Here is a 16,457-nt window from a genome sequence, read left to right as displayed (position 1 = left end):
TTATGGTGATTTGATAAATAGAATCGCATTTGGGCCGATCACGTTTTATTTGTTTATTCACAGCGATCGCACAAATGATGCAATTTACAAAATTCGGTTTTGTGTTGACCAAAAGGTCTAAAAATTTACATTTTTCAATAATTATCAGAAGAAAATTATTACCATTCCAATGGCTATTCGCGATATTATATTTTTAGGTATCCATTCATTTAGTGTTCCAGATAGTAAGCTATTTAGATTCATTAATGTGTAACCATTTTTTTGACACTTTTAATAGTTCTTGGTAAGAATGAATCATGCAAATTATTTTATCCAGCAATATACAAATATTCATTAAGCAAAAGCATATCGTTATACATGTAGGCAAATTATTTTATCCAGCAATATACAAATATTCATTAAGCAAAAGCATATCGCTATACAGGGTGGAACACAAAGGTAGGTCATAAATTAAAATATGCCGATAAAAATCGTTATAGCCCTCTATATCTGAAGTTTCAAAATGAAAAATTATTTTTTCCAATATATCAAAAACTGTTATAGATTTTATATCAAAAATGAACACGTGGCTTTCTTATGGCAGAAAAAAAATAACATTGAAATTTATGCACTCATAAAATTTATGGGAGTTTTGTTCCCTTAAAGTTCCCAAATGTTTGTGAAAGTTCAAATTAAATTATTATTGTGGTACCAAACACAATGTCCTCTTTTTGCCTCCGAGGACTCTTTTGATGTCAGTTTTATCGAGATGAAGCTTCTTTTTAATAATTTTTCAAAATTTCTGAGTACGATTCCTTCGGTGAGTACCAATTCCACAAGGATAGAAACTATTTTCATTTATTAATTTTTGTGACTTATTCAATCCGAAAATGGTTTTCCTCTTTTTAACAAAAATCGAGATATTTTTCAATTTTCCTATGTTATTCATTCAGCTCATTGGGAGTATACGGATATAATTGTAATATTGCAATCACGGAATTTTTTAAGGTACGTCAATTGTAGCATTTCCAATGCCGGTGGAAAAATGGTTTTACTGATGGAGCGGATCTTCGTCAAAATAAAAATCAGCTGAATATCACAATAATATGAACCAGGTGGTGTTTCTAAAACGGTGGAAAGAAAAACTGCTTCCAAGTATACATTAACCATTTGTGTATTTAACAAATTTCTGGAAAGTACATAAAATAGAATAATGGTAAGCGAATGAAAATATTTCCTTAGTATTCTTTCAAGCCAGAATTACTACAGCCAGCAAAAAGGAATGATAAACCAAAAATTTATAGTAGATTAGATTATTCATAGTTTTGAATATACAAGGTGTCCCAAAACTAGTGGAACGGTCGAATATTTCGCGAACTAAACATCGGATCGAAAAACTGAAAAATACATGTTCAATAATTTTCAAAAATCTATCCAATGACACCAAACACCAACCCCCACTACACCCCCTGGAGGTGGGGTGGGGGTAACTTTAAAATCTCAAATGGAAACCCCTAGTTTTTCTTGTAGATTTGGATTCGTTACGTAAAAGTAAGCAACTTTTATTCAAGACATTTTTTCGAACTGTGGATAGATGGCGCTATAATTGACAAAAACGATTTATCCCGATACCGTAGGTAAATTATAGAAACGGTCTAATATCTCGAGAAATACACTTCCAAATGAGAAACCAAAAAAAAGTTTTTTAATACTTTTCGAAAACCTATCGAATAACACTAAACGTGACCCTCCAACCCACCCCCTGGAGGTGGGGTGGGGGGTAACTCTAAAATCTTAAATAGCAACCCCCACTTTTTATTACAGTTTCGGATTCGTCATGAAAAGCTAAGCAACATTTATTCGAAACATTTTTTAGAATTGTTGATAGATGGCGCTTTAATTGGAAAAATACGATTTATTGGCGCCATCTATCAGCAATTTTAAAAAATGTTTCGAATAAATGTTGCTTAATTTTTCATGACGAATTCGAATCTGCAATAAAAAGTGGGGGTTGCTATTTAAGATTTAAATTTACCCCCCACCCAGTCTCCAGGGGGTGGGTTGGAGGGTCATTTTTGGTGTTTGGAAGTGTATTTCTCGAGATATTAGACCGTTTCTATAATTTACCTATGGTATCAGGATAAATGGTTTTTCCCAATTATAGCGCCATCTATCCACAGTTCGAAAAAATGTCTTAAATAAAATTTGCTTACTTTTACGTAACGAATCCAAATCTGCAAGAAAAACTAGGGGTTTCCATTTGAAATTTAAAAGTTACCCTCCACCCCACCTCCAGGGGGTGTAGTGGGGGTTGGTGTTTGGTGTCATTGGATAGATTTTTGAAAATTATTGAACACGTATTTTTCAGTTTTTCGATCCGATGTTTAGTTCGCGAAATATTCGACCGTTCCACTACTTTTGGGACCCCCTATATAATGAATGTGTTATGATTGTCACTTTACCATTGTGAAGTCACTCCCATTACCCAATATATTTGGGAATTATGCAAAATTTCCTACAATAACTATATTGGAATCACGGTTATATAGTCCGTTCTTTAGCGGTAAAATATTGCAAAACCTCTAAATTTTAAAGAACCGCTTGGATTGACATGAAATTTGGCATACACATAGGTAACAAGTCAAAGAAAAAAAGTGATATTGTGCCGATATGTGCTTTTGCCCTGGGGGTAGTTTTCACCCCCTCTTGGGGGTGAAAAAATATTGGTCCAAAGAAAGTCAAGAAATGGATAAACTGGCTAATATTAAGTAACTTTTATTCTAGAGTTTTTTCACTAGGTCAATACTTTTCGAGTTATTTGGCAGTGAATATGTTCATTTTTTCAACAAAATAACAACGCTTTTAGACGGTTTTTCGGAAATAACTCAAATAGTAAGTATTTTGTCGAAAAAACATTCTTAGCAAAAATATAGCCTGTAAAAAATTTAAAAAAATGGTGTATATATCATGTCTGTACACTTAGCAGAAGCAGAGTTATAGCTAATGAAAAATAGGTTCATATTCGTCAAATTCCAAATGGAATACGTTAACGTGCATTAACCAAAAATGAAGCACATTTCGGGGAAAACTCATTACAACTTATTTAAAGTGTTTAAAAAAAGCTTCATTTTTGTGTTATAAAAAAAATTTCTAGCATCAAAGTTAAACAAGTTACGCTCAAAATAAAGTTAGTCCCTTTTGGTTTTGATAAAAAAATCGAGAAAATCACCCCCTAATTAGTATCTTAAATGAACTTAATCGTTACGACTTCACAAGTTTCTTGACTCGTGTATATATCTTTTATATGATCTGTAAGTTTCATCGGTTCAAAGTGCTTATTATTGAAAGGGCTATAGTTAAAAGAGATTTAACGCAAATTTAGAAACACCAAATCTTAATAAATTTTTGTCTAACAGAAAAACTAAAAAAAATACATGATATTCAAAAAAGCAAATCTGACTTTTTTTGTTTTTCGAGATTTTTGGTATCTCTAACAATTTTTAAGTTATTTTGAAAAAAAGCATATTTTTCAAAATTTAAATTTTTAAAAATTTTACTTTGAAACCAAATTTTTTCAAAAATAAGCACTTTGAATCGATGAAACTTACAGATCATGTAAACACAACATAAGTAAAATAATTTGTAGAGCGGTAACGATTAATTTCATTTAAGTTGCTAATAGGGGGTGGTCCTCCCGATTTTTTTGCAAAAACAAAAGGGACCAACTTTACTTTGAGCGTAACTTGCTTAAATTTAATGCTAGAACCTTTTTGTAAAAACATAAATAAAGCTTTTTTAAACACTTTAAAAAAGTTATAATGGGTTTTTCCCAAAAAGTGCTTAATTTTTTGGATATTTCACGCCGAAATATTCTATTTGAAATTTGGTGAATATGAATCTATATTTCATTGGCTATAACTCTGGTTCTACGAGATCCAGAGACCTAACGCGTACACCATTTTTTTTACTTTTTCATAGGCTATATTTTTGCTGAGAACGTTTTTTCGACAAAATACTTACTTTTTGAGTTATTTGCCAAAAACCGTCTAAAAATGAGGTTATTTTGTTGAAAATGAACATATTCACTCGCAAATAACTCGAAAAGTGTTGACTTGGCGAAAAAGCTCTATAGAACAAATGTTACTTAAAATTTGTCAGTTTACCCATTTCCGGACTTATTTTGGACATATATTTTTTCACGCCCGAGAGGGGGTGAAGGTCACCCCCAGGGCAAAAGCACACAATCGGCACAATATCACTTTTTTTCTTTGACATGTAAGCTATACGTGTGGTAAATTTCATGTCAATCCAAGAGGTTCTTTAAAATTTAGAGCAAAAACCGTGAAAGAATGGACTAATAATGACGCAGTGACCTGGGCTTAAAATATTAGAGTTTAGCCCAAGTCACCTAGTCCGAAAGTGCTTCCGAAGGGAGCTGGAGCTCTTTGAAGATGGCGTTCTTGAATTGATTTATTTTAATACCCCCAGGACGCTTTTATTCAGCAAAACGAAAACTAGTACGTCTATTTATCTTTCTGACATGAATCAATTCCATAAATTGCGAATTTATATTACCGGTCATAGGCATCCTTTTGGGAAGGGCAACGGTTATTTTATTACATATAACTTTTTTGTCTTTACTTTTTGAGCATTTTTGACATTGGGTTAATAAATTGTGAGTTATTCTAGTACTAAAAGGTACTCTTGCTTTAAGTCGGTACGTTGGTAGGATACACCATTTTATATATAAATCGATTCGAAAATTTAACGTTTTTTTTAATACGAACAAAACTTGAAAAACATTTTCAAATAAAAACGGTGTATTTTACCGACTTAAAGCAAGGGTACCTTCTAGTACTAGAGTACTTCATAATTTAATAATTTACTGTCGAAAATGCTTAAAACTTAAAGACACAAAAATAACGCCATAAAATATCCGTTGACCTACCCAAAACGGACGCATACGACCGGTAATAAAAATTCTGAATTGATGAAATGGATTATCTCCGGAAGATAAGTAAACGTACCAGTTTTTGTTTTTTCCAAATAGGAAAAATTTTTTTTAATATTTTTGAAACTCATAAAACTTAAAATTTTCGAATTAATATTTCTAGAAAACGATGTATCCTACTGACTTAAAGCAAAAATACCTTTTAGTACTAGAATCATCATCATCAGTAGCTCGACAACCTTTTTTGGGTCCTGGCTTGTTCTAGGATTTTCCGCCATTCTGTTCTGTTCCTTACTTTGTTCTTCCAGTGGGTAATCTCAAGTGTTTTCAGATCTTGTTCCACTTGTTCCATATATCTGAGTTTGGGTCTTCCCTTTGACCTTCTCCCTACTGGTGCTTACCTCATTATATGTTTTGGTGTTTCGGTCTCCAACATCCGCTCAACATGGCCCATCCAGCGGAGACGTCCGATTTTTATGAATGTTATGACGTCGGGTTCGTTGTATGCTGCGTATAGTTCAAAATTATATCTTCTGCGCCATACGTCATTTTCTTTCACCTCCTTATATATTCAGGATTTTTCGTTCAAACGTACCTAATAAGTTCTCATCGCTTTTCGACAGTGTCCATGTCTCTGATCCATATACATACAAGGACCGGTTTTATAAGGGTTTTGTATATTTTGCCTTTGGTTTTTCTCGTGATGTTGCTAGATCTTAGATGTTTAATTAGTCCATTATATGTTTTATTAGCAATATGTATTCTTCTCTCGACTTCTTCGCTGACATTGTTATCTGCGGTAACTAGTGAACCTAGATATGTAAAAAAAATTACGCTTTCGATGTTAAAGTCTCCTATTGTCAGATTCTGTAGGTTTCTTTGGCGTGTCGATTTGCTGGCCTTTATGTATTTGGTTTTTATTTCATTAATATATAGGCCACTGTTTTGTGCCGCTCTTTCTATCGCATTAAATGCTTCTATCATTTCTCTTTTGCTTCTAGCTATGATATCAACATCATCTGCAAATGCCAATATTTGTACACTTTTTGTTATTATTGTTCTTCTGGTGTTGACTTTTGACTCTCTAATTATTTTCTCTAATGTGATGTTGAATAGAATACAGAATAGGGCATCTTCCTGTCGTATGCCCGTTCTAACATGTATTGTATCTGTTAGTGCGTTTTGAATTCGAATTTGGCTCTGTACTTTAAGTGTTTCTTTTACTATATCAATGAGTTGAGTTGGAATATTAAACTGTTTCAAGGCGTAGATCAGAAATTCTCGATGGACACTATCATAAGCACTCTCAAAATCAATGAAGAGATGATGTGTGTCTATATTAAATTCGCTAGTATTTTCCAAGATTTGCCTCAAGACGAAGAACTGATCTATTGTGGACTTCTGCCTGCAGAAACCACATTGATATCCCCCAACTATTTGTTCCGCATATGGTCTCAATTGGTTATATGCAATATTTGACAGTATTTTATATGCCACAGTCAGTAGCGTTATTGTCCGGTAATTTTTACATTCAAGTTGATCTCCCTTTTTATGTAGTGGAATTATTACTCTGGTATTCCAGTCTTGTGGCAGTTGTTTATTATTCCATATGTTCACTATTATTTCGTGTATCGCATTCGATAGGGATTCTCTGCCTTCTTTTATTAATTCTGCACTAATATTGTCTAATCCAGGTGACTTATTGTTTTTCAGTCTGGTAACTGCTTCTTGCATTTCAGCTACTGAAGGGGGGGGGGTTGTTTCTCTGGTATCCGTTTAATCCAGTATAATTCCATCGTATAGTGGATCTCCGTTATGTTCAAACTTTTCTTTGAAGAATTCTGTCCATCTTTGTAGTATTTCACTCTGTTGAGTTACTATATTTCCTTATTTGTCTCTGCACATCATTGTTCTTGGTTTAAATTCTTTTCTGCGTTTGATAAGTTTTTGTTAGAATTTTCTGATTTCTGTTGGTTTATTTAATTCTTTCTTCTATTTCTTGCAGTTCGTTTTCTATGTGTTCTCTTTTTTTCTGCGATGTATTTTCTTTTCTTCCCTCCTTAGCATTCTATATTTCTCCTCTGCCTGTCTTGTTCTATGTCGTTGTTGTAATCGTTGATATGCATTATTTTTTCGTTCTGTTAAGTTACGACACTCTTCATCGAACGACTTCCCTTCAGTTGATTTGACCTTTTTTTGTAGACCCAAGGTCTCTTTGGCAGCGTCTTTTATGATGTTTTTACACGCTTCCCATTCTCGGTTTATATCCTCGTGCTATTGTCTGTTTTCTAGCTAGCCTTTCTTTTATATAATATTCTTTGTATTTGGCCTTTTTGCTCTTGTCTGTTAAGTTTTTTATTTCATATTTTTCAATTTTGGATCCCCTTTCTTTTTTTATATTTGAGATTCTGGCTCTTATTCTACTTTCCACTAGGTAGTGATCTGAGTCGGCATTTGCCCCTCGTCTGCTGCATACGTTTATTACCTCTGAGTGATATCTAGAGTCAGTAATAACATGATCGATCATGTTTATTGTAACCACATCTGGAGATCTCCACGTTCCCTTATGAATATTTTTTCGCTGGAAACATGTGCTAGCAATGACCATGTTAAGGGAAGTTGCTAGATTTATTAGTCTCATGCCATTGTCATTGGATACTTCATGGGGGCTGTGCTTACCTATCGTTGGTAGCTCTTGTTGCTCTTTTCTTATTTTTGCGTTGAGATCACCATAAATAATTTTGATGTCATTCTTTGGACATGAATGGTATGCAGCTTCTAGTTCTTCATAGAATTTTTCTTTGACATCGTCTTTTTTATCTCTGTAGGGGCATGCACATTGAAAATGCTATAGTTGAAAAAAGTTCCCCTTAGTCTCAGGATACAAATTCTAGGATTCATGGCATGAAAGTCTCTTACGAGGTGTTTAACCTTTTTATTTACAATAAAGCCAGTACCTAGTGCGTGGTCTTTAGCGTCGCAACTATAGAATATAATGTGCTGTCTTTTGTCGATGGTGCCAATCCCCGTCGATCTCATTTCCTGCAGAGCTGTAATATCTATGTTATATCTATTCAGTTCACCAAGCAGGTTTTGGAGGCTCCCGGTCTGTATAGGGATCGGATGTTCCATGTCGCAATTCTTAAGTCGTTTACCTTTTTCTCGCGCAGTCGTCGTCGTTTGATCAGTCCGGTTTTCTTTCCTTGAACGTTCGTAACATGTGTGTTTTAGAGGATAGGGTTGTTAGCCCTACGCTCAACCCCCTTTTCGGAGGGCCGTTTCTCCCTTTCTCGTCGGCCCTGGCCCTACTTTCCACTAGGGTTGGTTACCCAATCTCTGGTAAGGTTGCTCAGGTTTATCAAGGTCCACCCGTCTGATTAAGTCACACTTCTTGGAAGTGAGGATAGGACTTGAGTAGAGTGGCTAGAGGTGTTATCAGCAAGCGACACCTTGTATTGCGCATCACTACTCCTTTGAACCCCTTAGTACTGGAATACCTCACGATTTAATAATCCAGTGACAAAAATGCTTAAAAGTTAAAGACAAAAAAGATATGCGATAAAATAACCGTTGCCCTACCCAAAACGGACGCCTATGACCGGTACTAGAAATTCGCAGTTTATGGGATCGATTTATCTCTGGAAGATAAATAGGCATACCATATTTTGGTTTTCTAAATAGAAGCGTTCTGTGGGTATTAAAAAACTAAATCACAATACGCCATCTTCAAGGAGCTCTAGCTCCCTTAGGAAGCATTTTCGGACTACGTGATTTAGGTTAAACCCTAATATTTTGAGCCCAGAAATCTACTGTTGAAATAGTTCCAATTATTAAATGAAACACGCTGTATATTTATCTAAATGCTTCGGTTAAAAATACGGTATTTTTGATTTTCTTTGATGGTGGTTCTCATATTGGGAGAGTTGGCTATAAACTTTCTGAGCACAGCTGACGATTAAACTCAAAGCTTTTATCCTTAATCCAAAATAGTTGCACATTTGTGAAATATACTGAACTATTACGAGCCTTTCAAACAAACTTCATGTTTGACCTATCATGTTGGTAGGTAATAGTGTGGGAAGGATAAATTATGCAGAATGCGTTGATTTTACAATAGAAACGGGAACAATAATTGTATAGGATATATCACCTTGCTTAAAAGGAATTATAGTCCAGTTAATTAAATTCGAATTGTGCATCCAATAACTACATCCGACATTTTGCACGAATATCATGAATAGTAATTATATTGTGAGTGGCTTTGTTTATCTATTCAACTATAACGCAGGAGCTACAAAATACAGAGTAGTCAATAATTCAATACGGAACACAGGAACTACTTATCAGTGCCACTTATCACAACACATAAATTTTACATTTACCTGAGTTAATACAGGTTAATAATTGAGATATTTCTCAATATTTCATTTATTTACTGCTTAATATTAGTGTATATGTTGCCGGCGAAACCCGATTTCAGGACAAACTAGTTTGGCCTAGGCCAAACTAGTTTGTCCTGAACGCGTTAGGATAAACTAATGCGATAGGATAAACTAGTTTGGCCGAGGCCAAATTAGTTTATCCTGATAATAACACGGACACTGCAAGATAAACGAGTAAGGCCTAGTATAAACATTATAACGTACATACAAAGCCAAAATAAATAAATAAACTGAATAAAATACTCTGTAATTGGACGGAATGGGACGTTTCATCGCCGCCGGTTCATCGCCGCCGTTTCGATGCCGCCGGTTCATCGCCAGTCCATTTCATCGCCGGCCGTTGCATCGCCGGCCGTTTCATCGCCAGTTAGTTACAGTAGGAAAAATGAAAGAATACCCATGAACGAACATATAAAACACGCTGTATTTTCCTATCAACGTGTCACACAAAAAATTGGCCAGCGCAAGTACATGTAATAATTATTGTTACATGTACTTGCACTGGGCAATTTTCTTTGTGACACGGTGACAGGAAAATACAGCGTGTTTTATATGTTCGTTCATGGGTATTCTTTCATTTTTCCGACTGTAGTTGATCTTGTATTATGGGAGATGACACGACACGACATTAAATTCAGTTCAAAACTTGTGACAAATAAATAGATAAAAAATATTATTATATTAATTTACTGTTCTATTTCTACTTCCCCTAAATTTGATACTAAACAATATTAAATTTGTAGTTTTAAATTATATTTTATATTATAAAAGTTTAAAAGTCTATTAAAATATTAAGTATGGCAACGGGAATGGTCATATCTCGCATTTCCTAGAATTCCTAATTGATATTAAAAATAAATAATAAATGTAACTGTCGAAAATTGGTCGAAAATTCGGAAATATATCAGTTAGCGTTTAACTGACTGGCGATGAACCGGCGGCATCGAAACGGCCGGCGATGAACTGGCGGCATCGAAACGGCGGCGATGAACTGGCGGTGAAAATATTCGTCCAAAGAAGGTCAGAAAATGGATAAACTGGCTAATTTTAAGTAACTTTTGTTCTATAGAGTTTTTTCACTAAGTCAATATTTTTCCAGTTATTTGGCAGTGAATATGTTCATTTTTTCAACAAAATAACCACGCTTTTAGACGGTTTTTCGCAAATAACTCAAATAGTAAGTATTTTGTCGAAAAAACATTCTTAGCAAAAATATAGCCTGTAAAAAAATTTAAAAAAAATGGTGTATACATAACATCTCTACACCTAGTAGAAGCAGAGTTATAGCTAATGAAAAATAGGTTCATATTCGTCAAATTCCAAATGGAATACTTTAACGTGCAATAACCAAAAATGAGGCACATTTCGGGGAAAACTCATTACAACTTATTTAAAGTGTTTAAAAAAAAACTTCATTTTTGTTTTGTAAAAAAAAATTTCTAGCATCAAAATTAAACAAGTTACGCTCAAAATAAAGTTAGTCCCTTTTGGTTTTGGTAAAAAAATCGAGAAAATCACCCCCTAATTAGTATCTTAAATGAACTTAATCGTTACGACTTCACAAGTTTCTTGACTCGTGTATATATTGTTTATATGATCTGTAAGTTTCATCGGTTCAAAGTCCTTACTATTGAAAGGGCTGTAGTTAAAAGGGGTTGAACGAGTCACTGATCACGAATGTATGCAAATTTAGAAACACCTAATCTTAATCAATTTTCGTCTAACAGAAAAACAAAAAAATACATGATAATCAGAAAAGCAAATCTGACTTTTTTTGTTTTTCGAGATTTTTGGTATCTCTAACAATTTTTAAGTTATTTCGAAAAAAAGCATATTTTTCAAAATTTAAATTTTTAAAAATTTAACTTTGAGACCAAATTTTTTCAAAAATAAGCACTTTAAATCGATGAAACTTACAGATCATATAAACACAACATAAGTAAAATAATTTGTGGAGCGGTAACGATTAATTTCATTTAAGTTGCTAATTAGGGGTTGGTATTTCCGATTTTTTTTGCAAAAACAAAAGGGACCAACTTTATTTTGAGCGTAACTTGCTTAAATTTAATGTTAGAAACTTTTTGTAGAAACAGAAATAAAGCTTTTTTTAAATACTTTAAAAAATTTATAATGGGTTTTCCCCAAAAAGTGCTTAATTTTTTCGATATTTCACGTCGAAATATTCTGTTTGAAATTTGGTGAATATGAATCTATTTTTCATTGGCTATAACTCTAGTTCTACGAGATCCAGAGACCTAACGCGTACATAATTTTTTTACTTTTTCCTAGGCTATATTTTTGCTAAGAACGTTTTTTCGACAGAATACTTACTTTTGAGTTATTTGCGAAAAACCGTCTAAAAATGTGGTTATTTTGTTGAAAAATGAACATATTCACTCGCAAATACCTCGAAAAGTGTTGACTTGGCGAAAAAGCTCTATAGAACAGAAGTTACTTAAAATTAGTTAGTTTACCCATTTCCGGACTTATTTTGGACATATGTTTTTTCACCCCCAAGAGGGGGTGAAAGTCACCCCAGGGCAAAAGCACACATCGGCACAATACCACTTTTTTTCTTTGACATGTAAGCTATATGCATGCCAAATTTCATGTCAATCCAAGCGGTTCTTTAAAATTTAGAGCAAAAACCGTGAAAGAATGGACTATATTCAGAAATTTGTACAGGAACACCAAAACCGGTACCGTTATTTTCTTTGCAATACATGTTCTCTATATTTCATGTAGTTCATAAAATGTTAGCCAATGACATATTGATACTAAATGAACTACTTTCCAAAACAAACCAAACTTGTTTGTTTGTTTTAATTGACTTTTATTTTCATTAGCAGCAACACATACAGAGTTCTTTCAACGCGTGTCCATTCATCGCACAAAAGTAAATAAATTATTAAAAATACCTCGAGCCAGACTCTGGTGTTGCCCTCCCCAATATTTTCAAAAGTAAATCTCCCACGTAAATCGTAATGTGGGACGTGAAAAGCTAAATCTAAATCAGTTTTTCTATTTTCTTTTCCTAACCGTTATATCAAACCATAAAGTATAATCGTCCTACGCCGCGAGCTTTTGTTTGAATTTAGTTTTGACATTTTTTTGTGTTCGGGAAGTTATTCCAAATGTTATGTACGAGTTTCTTGCAAACCATTATTAAAGCCTCCTTTGATAATGATGACAGTGGTGAGTTAAAAAATTCATGTTTACGTCGGCATTTTATGTGTTTCTAACATAATAGATCCTTATTAAATAACCTTTTTTATATTCAATTAATATTTAATTAATTTTAATTAATTAACCATTCAATATTTTATAACAATTAATTAGTTTCGTTATATCTACCTATTCGACAAGTGGCTTATCATTCTCTCTTTATGCGTATGTTTCCTTTAGTTATTTAAATTATTACCCTTTTAGCGAAAAAACAAGAGAAAGTTTTACACCAGGGCGGATCTGCCTTGATATTTTGATTTTTACAGAAAAAGTTATGTGATAAATTCAATAATAATAATTTACTCTCGCTCCCTGTCAAATTGGTCAATATTATTAATAACATAATCAAAATATTTAAAAATACCAAAAAACATCTTTTCTTTTTTCATTTTCTTGATTATAACTTTAAGACGGTTTTGGAGCAAAGTCGTAATGAAATAAAATAGCTATAATTGAATTTGACTGCTTGGCTCGAAGTGGTGATAATATATATTATTATAATTGAATTTTTTATAAGATACGATAGTCCAGTTACCGAAGCTTTTCACCTCGCAATTTTTACAGAATGGATCGATTTGCTTGAAAATTTGAAAAATAAGTAGTGGATAGTCCAAGGATCAAAATCTATATGATGCCGAAAGGCTCTTTTATTATGGGGTGGTTGCCACTCCATCTCGGGGGTGGAAACTTTTTAATATATTTTGACCACAAAAGTTGATATAAACGTTCATTCTAAGCTAAAATCGTTCTATACGTGTTTTTGATAAAATTAATAGTTTTCGATTTATTCGCTAGCGAAATGTTTGTTTTATATTAAAAAAATCAATGTTTTTCGATAATACTCTACCGATGTTTCGATGTTTACCAAACTACAAAAATGGGTTATTCGCTTTTAACTCCAGTTTTTTAAAACTAATCATTCTAAGCCAGTCAAACTTCTAGAATCTCTTATTAATATATAAATAAAGAAGAATGAATAAGGCCAATGACTGAAACTACCGCTAACTTACATAATTATGCTTTCAAATGAATTTCTCCTTTTTTTTTTTCAAAAAAATATATGATTTTGTAACCGAAACTTTTGATTTTTATCTTAGAAAGGTTGGTAAAAAAGGATTTTGTAGGCTTTTACAAGATCTATAACAAGGTTTATAACTTATCTTATTAATACTAAATATTTTTAAAATCCTCAGTCGCAAAAAGATGTGACTTTGAAAGGGTTGGTAAAGGTGGATTTTGCATGTTATTATAAGTTTTAATTGTCAATAGCTTACTCAATTTTTGCCGTAGAAAAAATGTTTGCCATCCAGGTTCTTGGTAATTAAATAGCCTACAATTTCATATTTAACCATTTTTTCGTATATCTGATGCTAATCTTTCTATTCTGAAGGAAAGGCCATTTTTTCCAAACTACCATAATTCGTTATTCGCTTTTAACTCCATTTTTTTTAACTAATCATTCTAAGCCGGTCAAACCTCTAGGACCTATTAATAATACATAAATAAAGAAGTCCAAATAAGGTCAACAACAAATTTTAAATAGGATGGTGATTAGGAGGTTGCTTCCAATCACTTTTTCGCTGAAATTTTTGAGCTAGAGACTATTTTTTTTATTTCTGGAGATAGATTTTTTAAATACTTTAAATCAGTTTGAACAATTTATCCTCGAAAAATGCATAGTTTTCCCGACTTTTGACTTTGAAACTACAATACAGTAGGAAAAATGAAAGAATACCCATGAAGGAACATATAAAACACGCTGTATTTTCCTGTCACCGTGTCACAAAGGAAATTGCCCAGCGCAAGTACATGCAATAATAATTATTACATGTACTTGCGCTGGTCAATTTTCTTTGTGACACGGTGACAGGAAAATACAGCGTGTTTTATATGTTCGTTCATGGGTATTCTTTCATTTTTCCGACTGTAGTTAGCATTTGACGAAGAAGACAGGTCACGCGGACTATAACCCAACTGAGACTGTGTAATAAATTTCGAATTTCATTCACCTATAAGGGATGTTACTATTCTATCGATCCAGATAATATTTGCACTGCCTGTAACACAAGACAACTCGAAACTATTGATCACCTTCTATTTAACTGTCCTATCTATAGCACTATGAAACCAGTAGTTATTTGTTTTCAAAGCATGGATTCACTATTAAATGCTCTTGATAATCTCACTCCCAACAACGCTAAAATCATTGCAGGGTACATATGGAACATTTTAAAAGAGCGTTTACCTTGAATGAATAATTTTTCTCATATAAGTTCCATTGTGCAATTCTATATTTACCGTTTATTTATATATATATATATATATATATATATATATATATATATATGTTTACATTTTTTTTTTGTTTGTAATTTTTGTATCAATATTATTCGTCTCTTTGTAATGTAATTTTGTCATGTGTGTATTACTCATTTATTACCTATTTATTTTGTTATACTATCTCTGCATGTCACTATACGTATTTGTTCAAAAAATTTTATTATTGTATTGTCGAACAGACCTCTTGCTATGGACTTATTGTATTCCAAGAAGCAATAAATATTATTATTATTATTATTATTACATTATTTGACGAAGAAGAGCTAACATATAATAAAGTATAGCTCGATTACTATTGGTCTTAAAAAAATTAAAAAAAAGTTTTTTTTTTAAAAGGTACATTTTTGTTAAGTAAAGTTGTTTTGATAAAACAAAAACTTTTAGAGTTATTAGCAGAAAACTTGTTAAAAACATTGATTTTTTCGATATAAAACTAACACTTTCGATAGCGAATAAATCGAAAACTACTAATTTTATCAAAAAAATATGTATGAAACGTTTTTTGCTTAAAATGAATGTTTTTCTACCCCCGTGTGTTTCTACCACCGAGATGGGGTGGCAACCACCTCCGTGGTAAAAGCGCCTTTCGGCATGATATAAATTTTGATCCTTGGACTATCCACTACTATTCTCAAATTTTCAAGCAAATCGATCCATTCTGTAAAAATTGCGAGGTTTTGTCCTATTTTAAGTTTCATTACTTGGTCTACGACTGGTCGAAAATGTTTTAGTTTATTACACTTGCTTCAAAAAGGCAATAGATACAAAAAAGGGAACAAGTTTTTTCTTATTTAATATTTTTTAACCACTTCATGTTTCACTTAGATCTTACCAGCTCACCTAGAAAATCTTTATAATATAATAAAACAGTCCACACAATTTTATTAATTTTGCAATCTAAATGAACAAAATAACAATTGGTTTAAAATCTTACCACACTAAATTAATAATTGGTTTAAAGGTACAATAAAAAATAAACTATTAATAATTTTGCCACTCTTTTTGTTAATAAAAGAGACTCTATTCACCTATATAACGTACTTGGTAGAGTTTTGTAATCGAATTATTTGGGCAGCCTTAGAAATCTTTTAAAATTATAAACAATTTTTGAGCTTATAAATAAATAGAATATCTTGGTAACTGTTAGTTTAAATTAAATTCAAAGTTAAAATCAGTATACGTAAATAATGTATTTTCTCAGCTTGCAATAGAGAATTTTTTCTTTTCTTTTTAATCCGAATTAACTCGAAAATTGGGATAGGAAACCTAAATAACACATATTATACCAAACCCCAACGGTTTTTCAAAATCTTTTAAAAATGATTCCCAGTGCTCGTTTTTAATTATTCTTCTTAAAAGTGCACTGTTTCATTTCCTATTCTCTTGTAATCTTTGTACGCTTGTTTTTCTTGTTTGACATGTACTTCAAGTAATATTTTGATTTTTCTTTCACCTCTGTACAGAACTACGGAATTTTTCGTTTTTGAAGAGAATTGCTTGTATTTGTCTTTCTGTCACCC

At 32.6% G+C, this 16,457-nt stretch overlaps 1 protein-coding gene across 2 annotated transcripts in view; it reads left to right on the top strand.

Annotated features, from left to right (window-relative positions):
• Positions 1-16,457, top strand: part of LOC114330917 (calsenilin-like) — a 454,604-nt gene that overhangs the window by 122,084 nt on the left and 316,063 nt on the right. The window contains exon 1 of one of the 2 annotated variants that reach the window (XM_028280358.2): positions 12,419-12,567. The exons of the other annotated variant lie outside the window; for it this stretch is intronic. Coding sequence (XP_028136159.1) covers positions 12,507-12,567 — 61 coding nt within the window. The 5' untranslated portion in view covers positions 12,419-12,506. Of the gene's footprint in view, positions 1-12,418; positions 12,568-16,457 lie in introns of those variants that run through there. 2 annotated transcript variants of the gene reach the window in all.

Source organism: Diabrotica virgifera, chromosome 7 (assembly GCF_917563875.1).
Source record: "Diabrotica virgifera virgifera chromosome 7, PGI_DIABVI_V3a".
In the NCBI taxonomy this organism is placed as follows: Eukaryota; Metazoa; Arthropoda; class Insecta; order Coleoptera; family Chrysomelidae; genus Diabrotica; species Diabrotica virgifera.
This window is presented reverse-complemented; position numbering and strand designations above follow the sequence as displayed.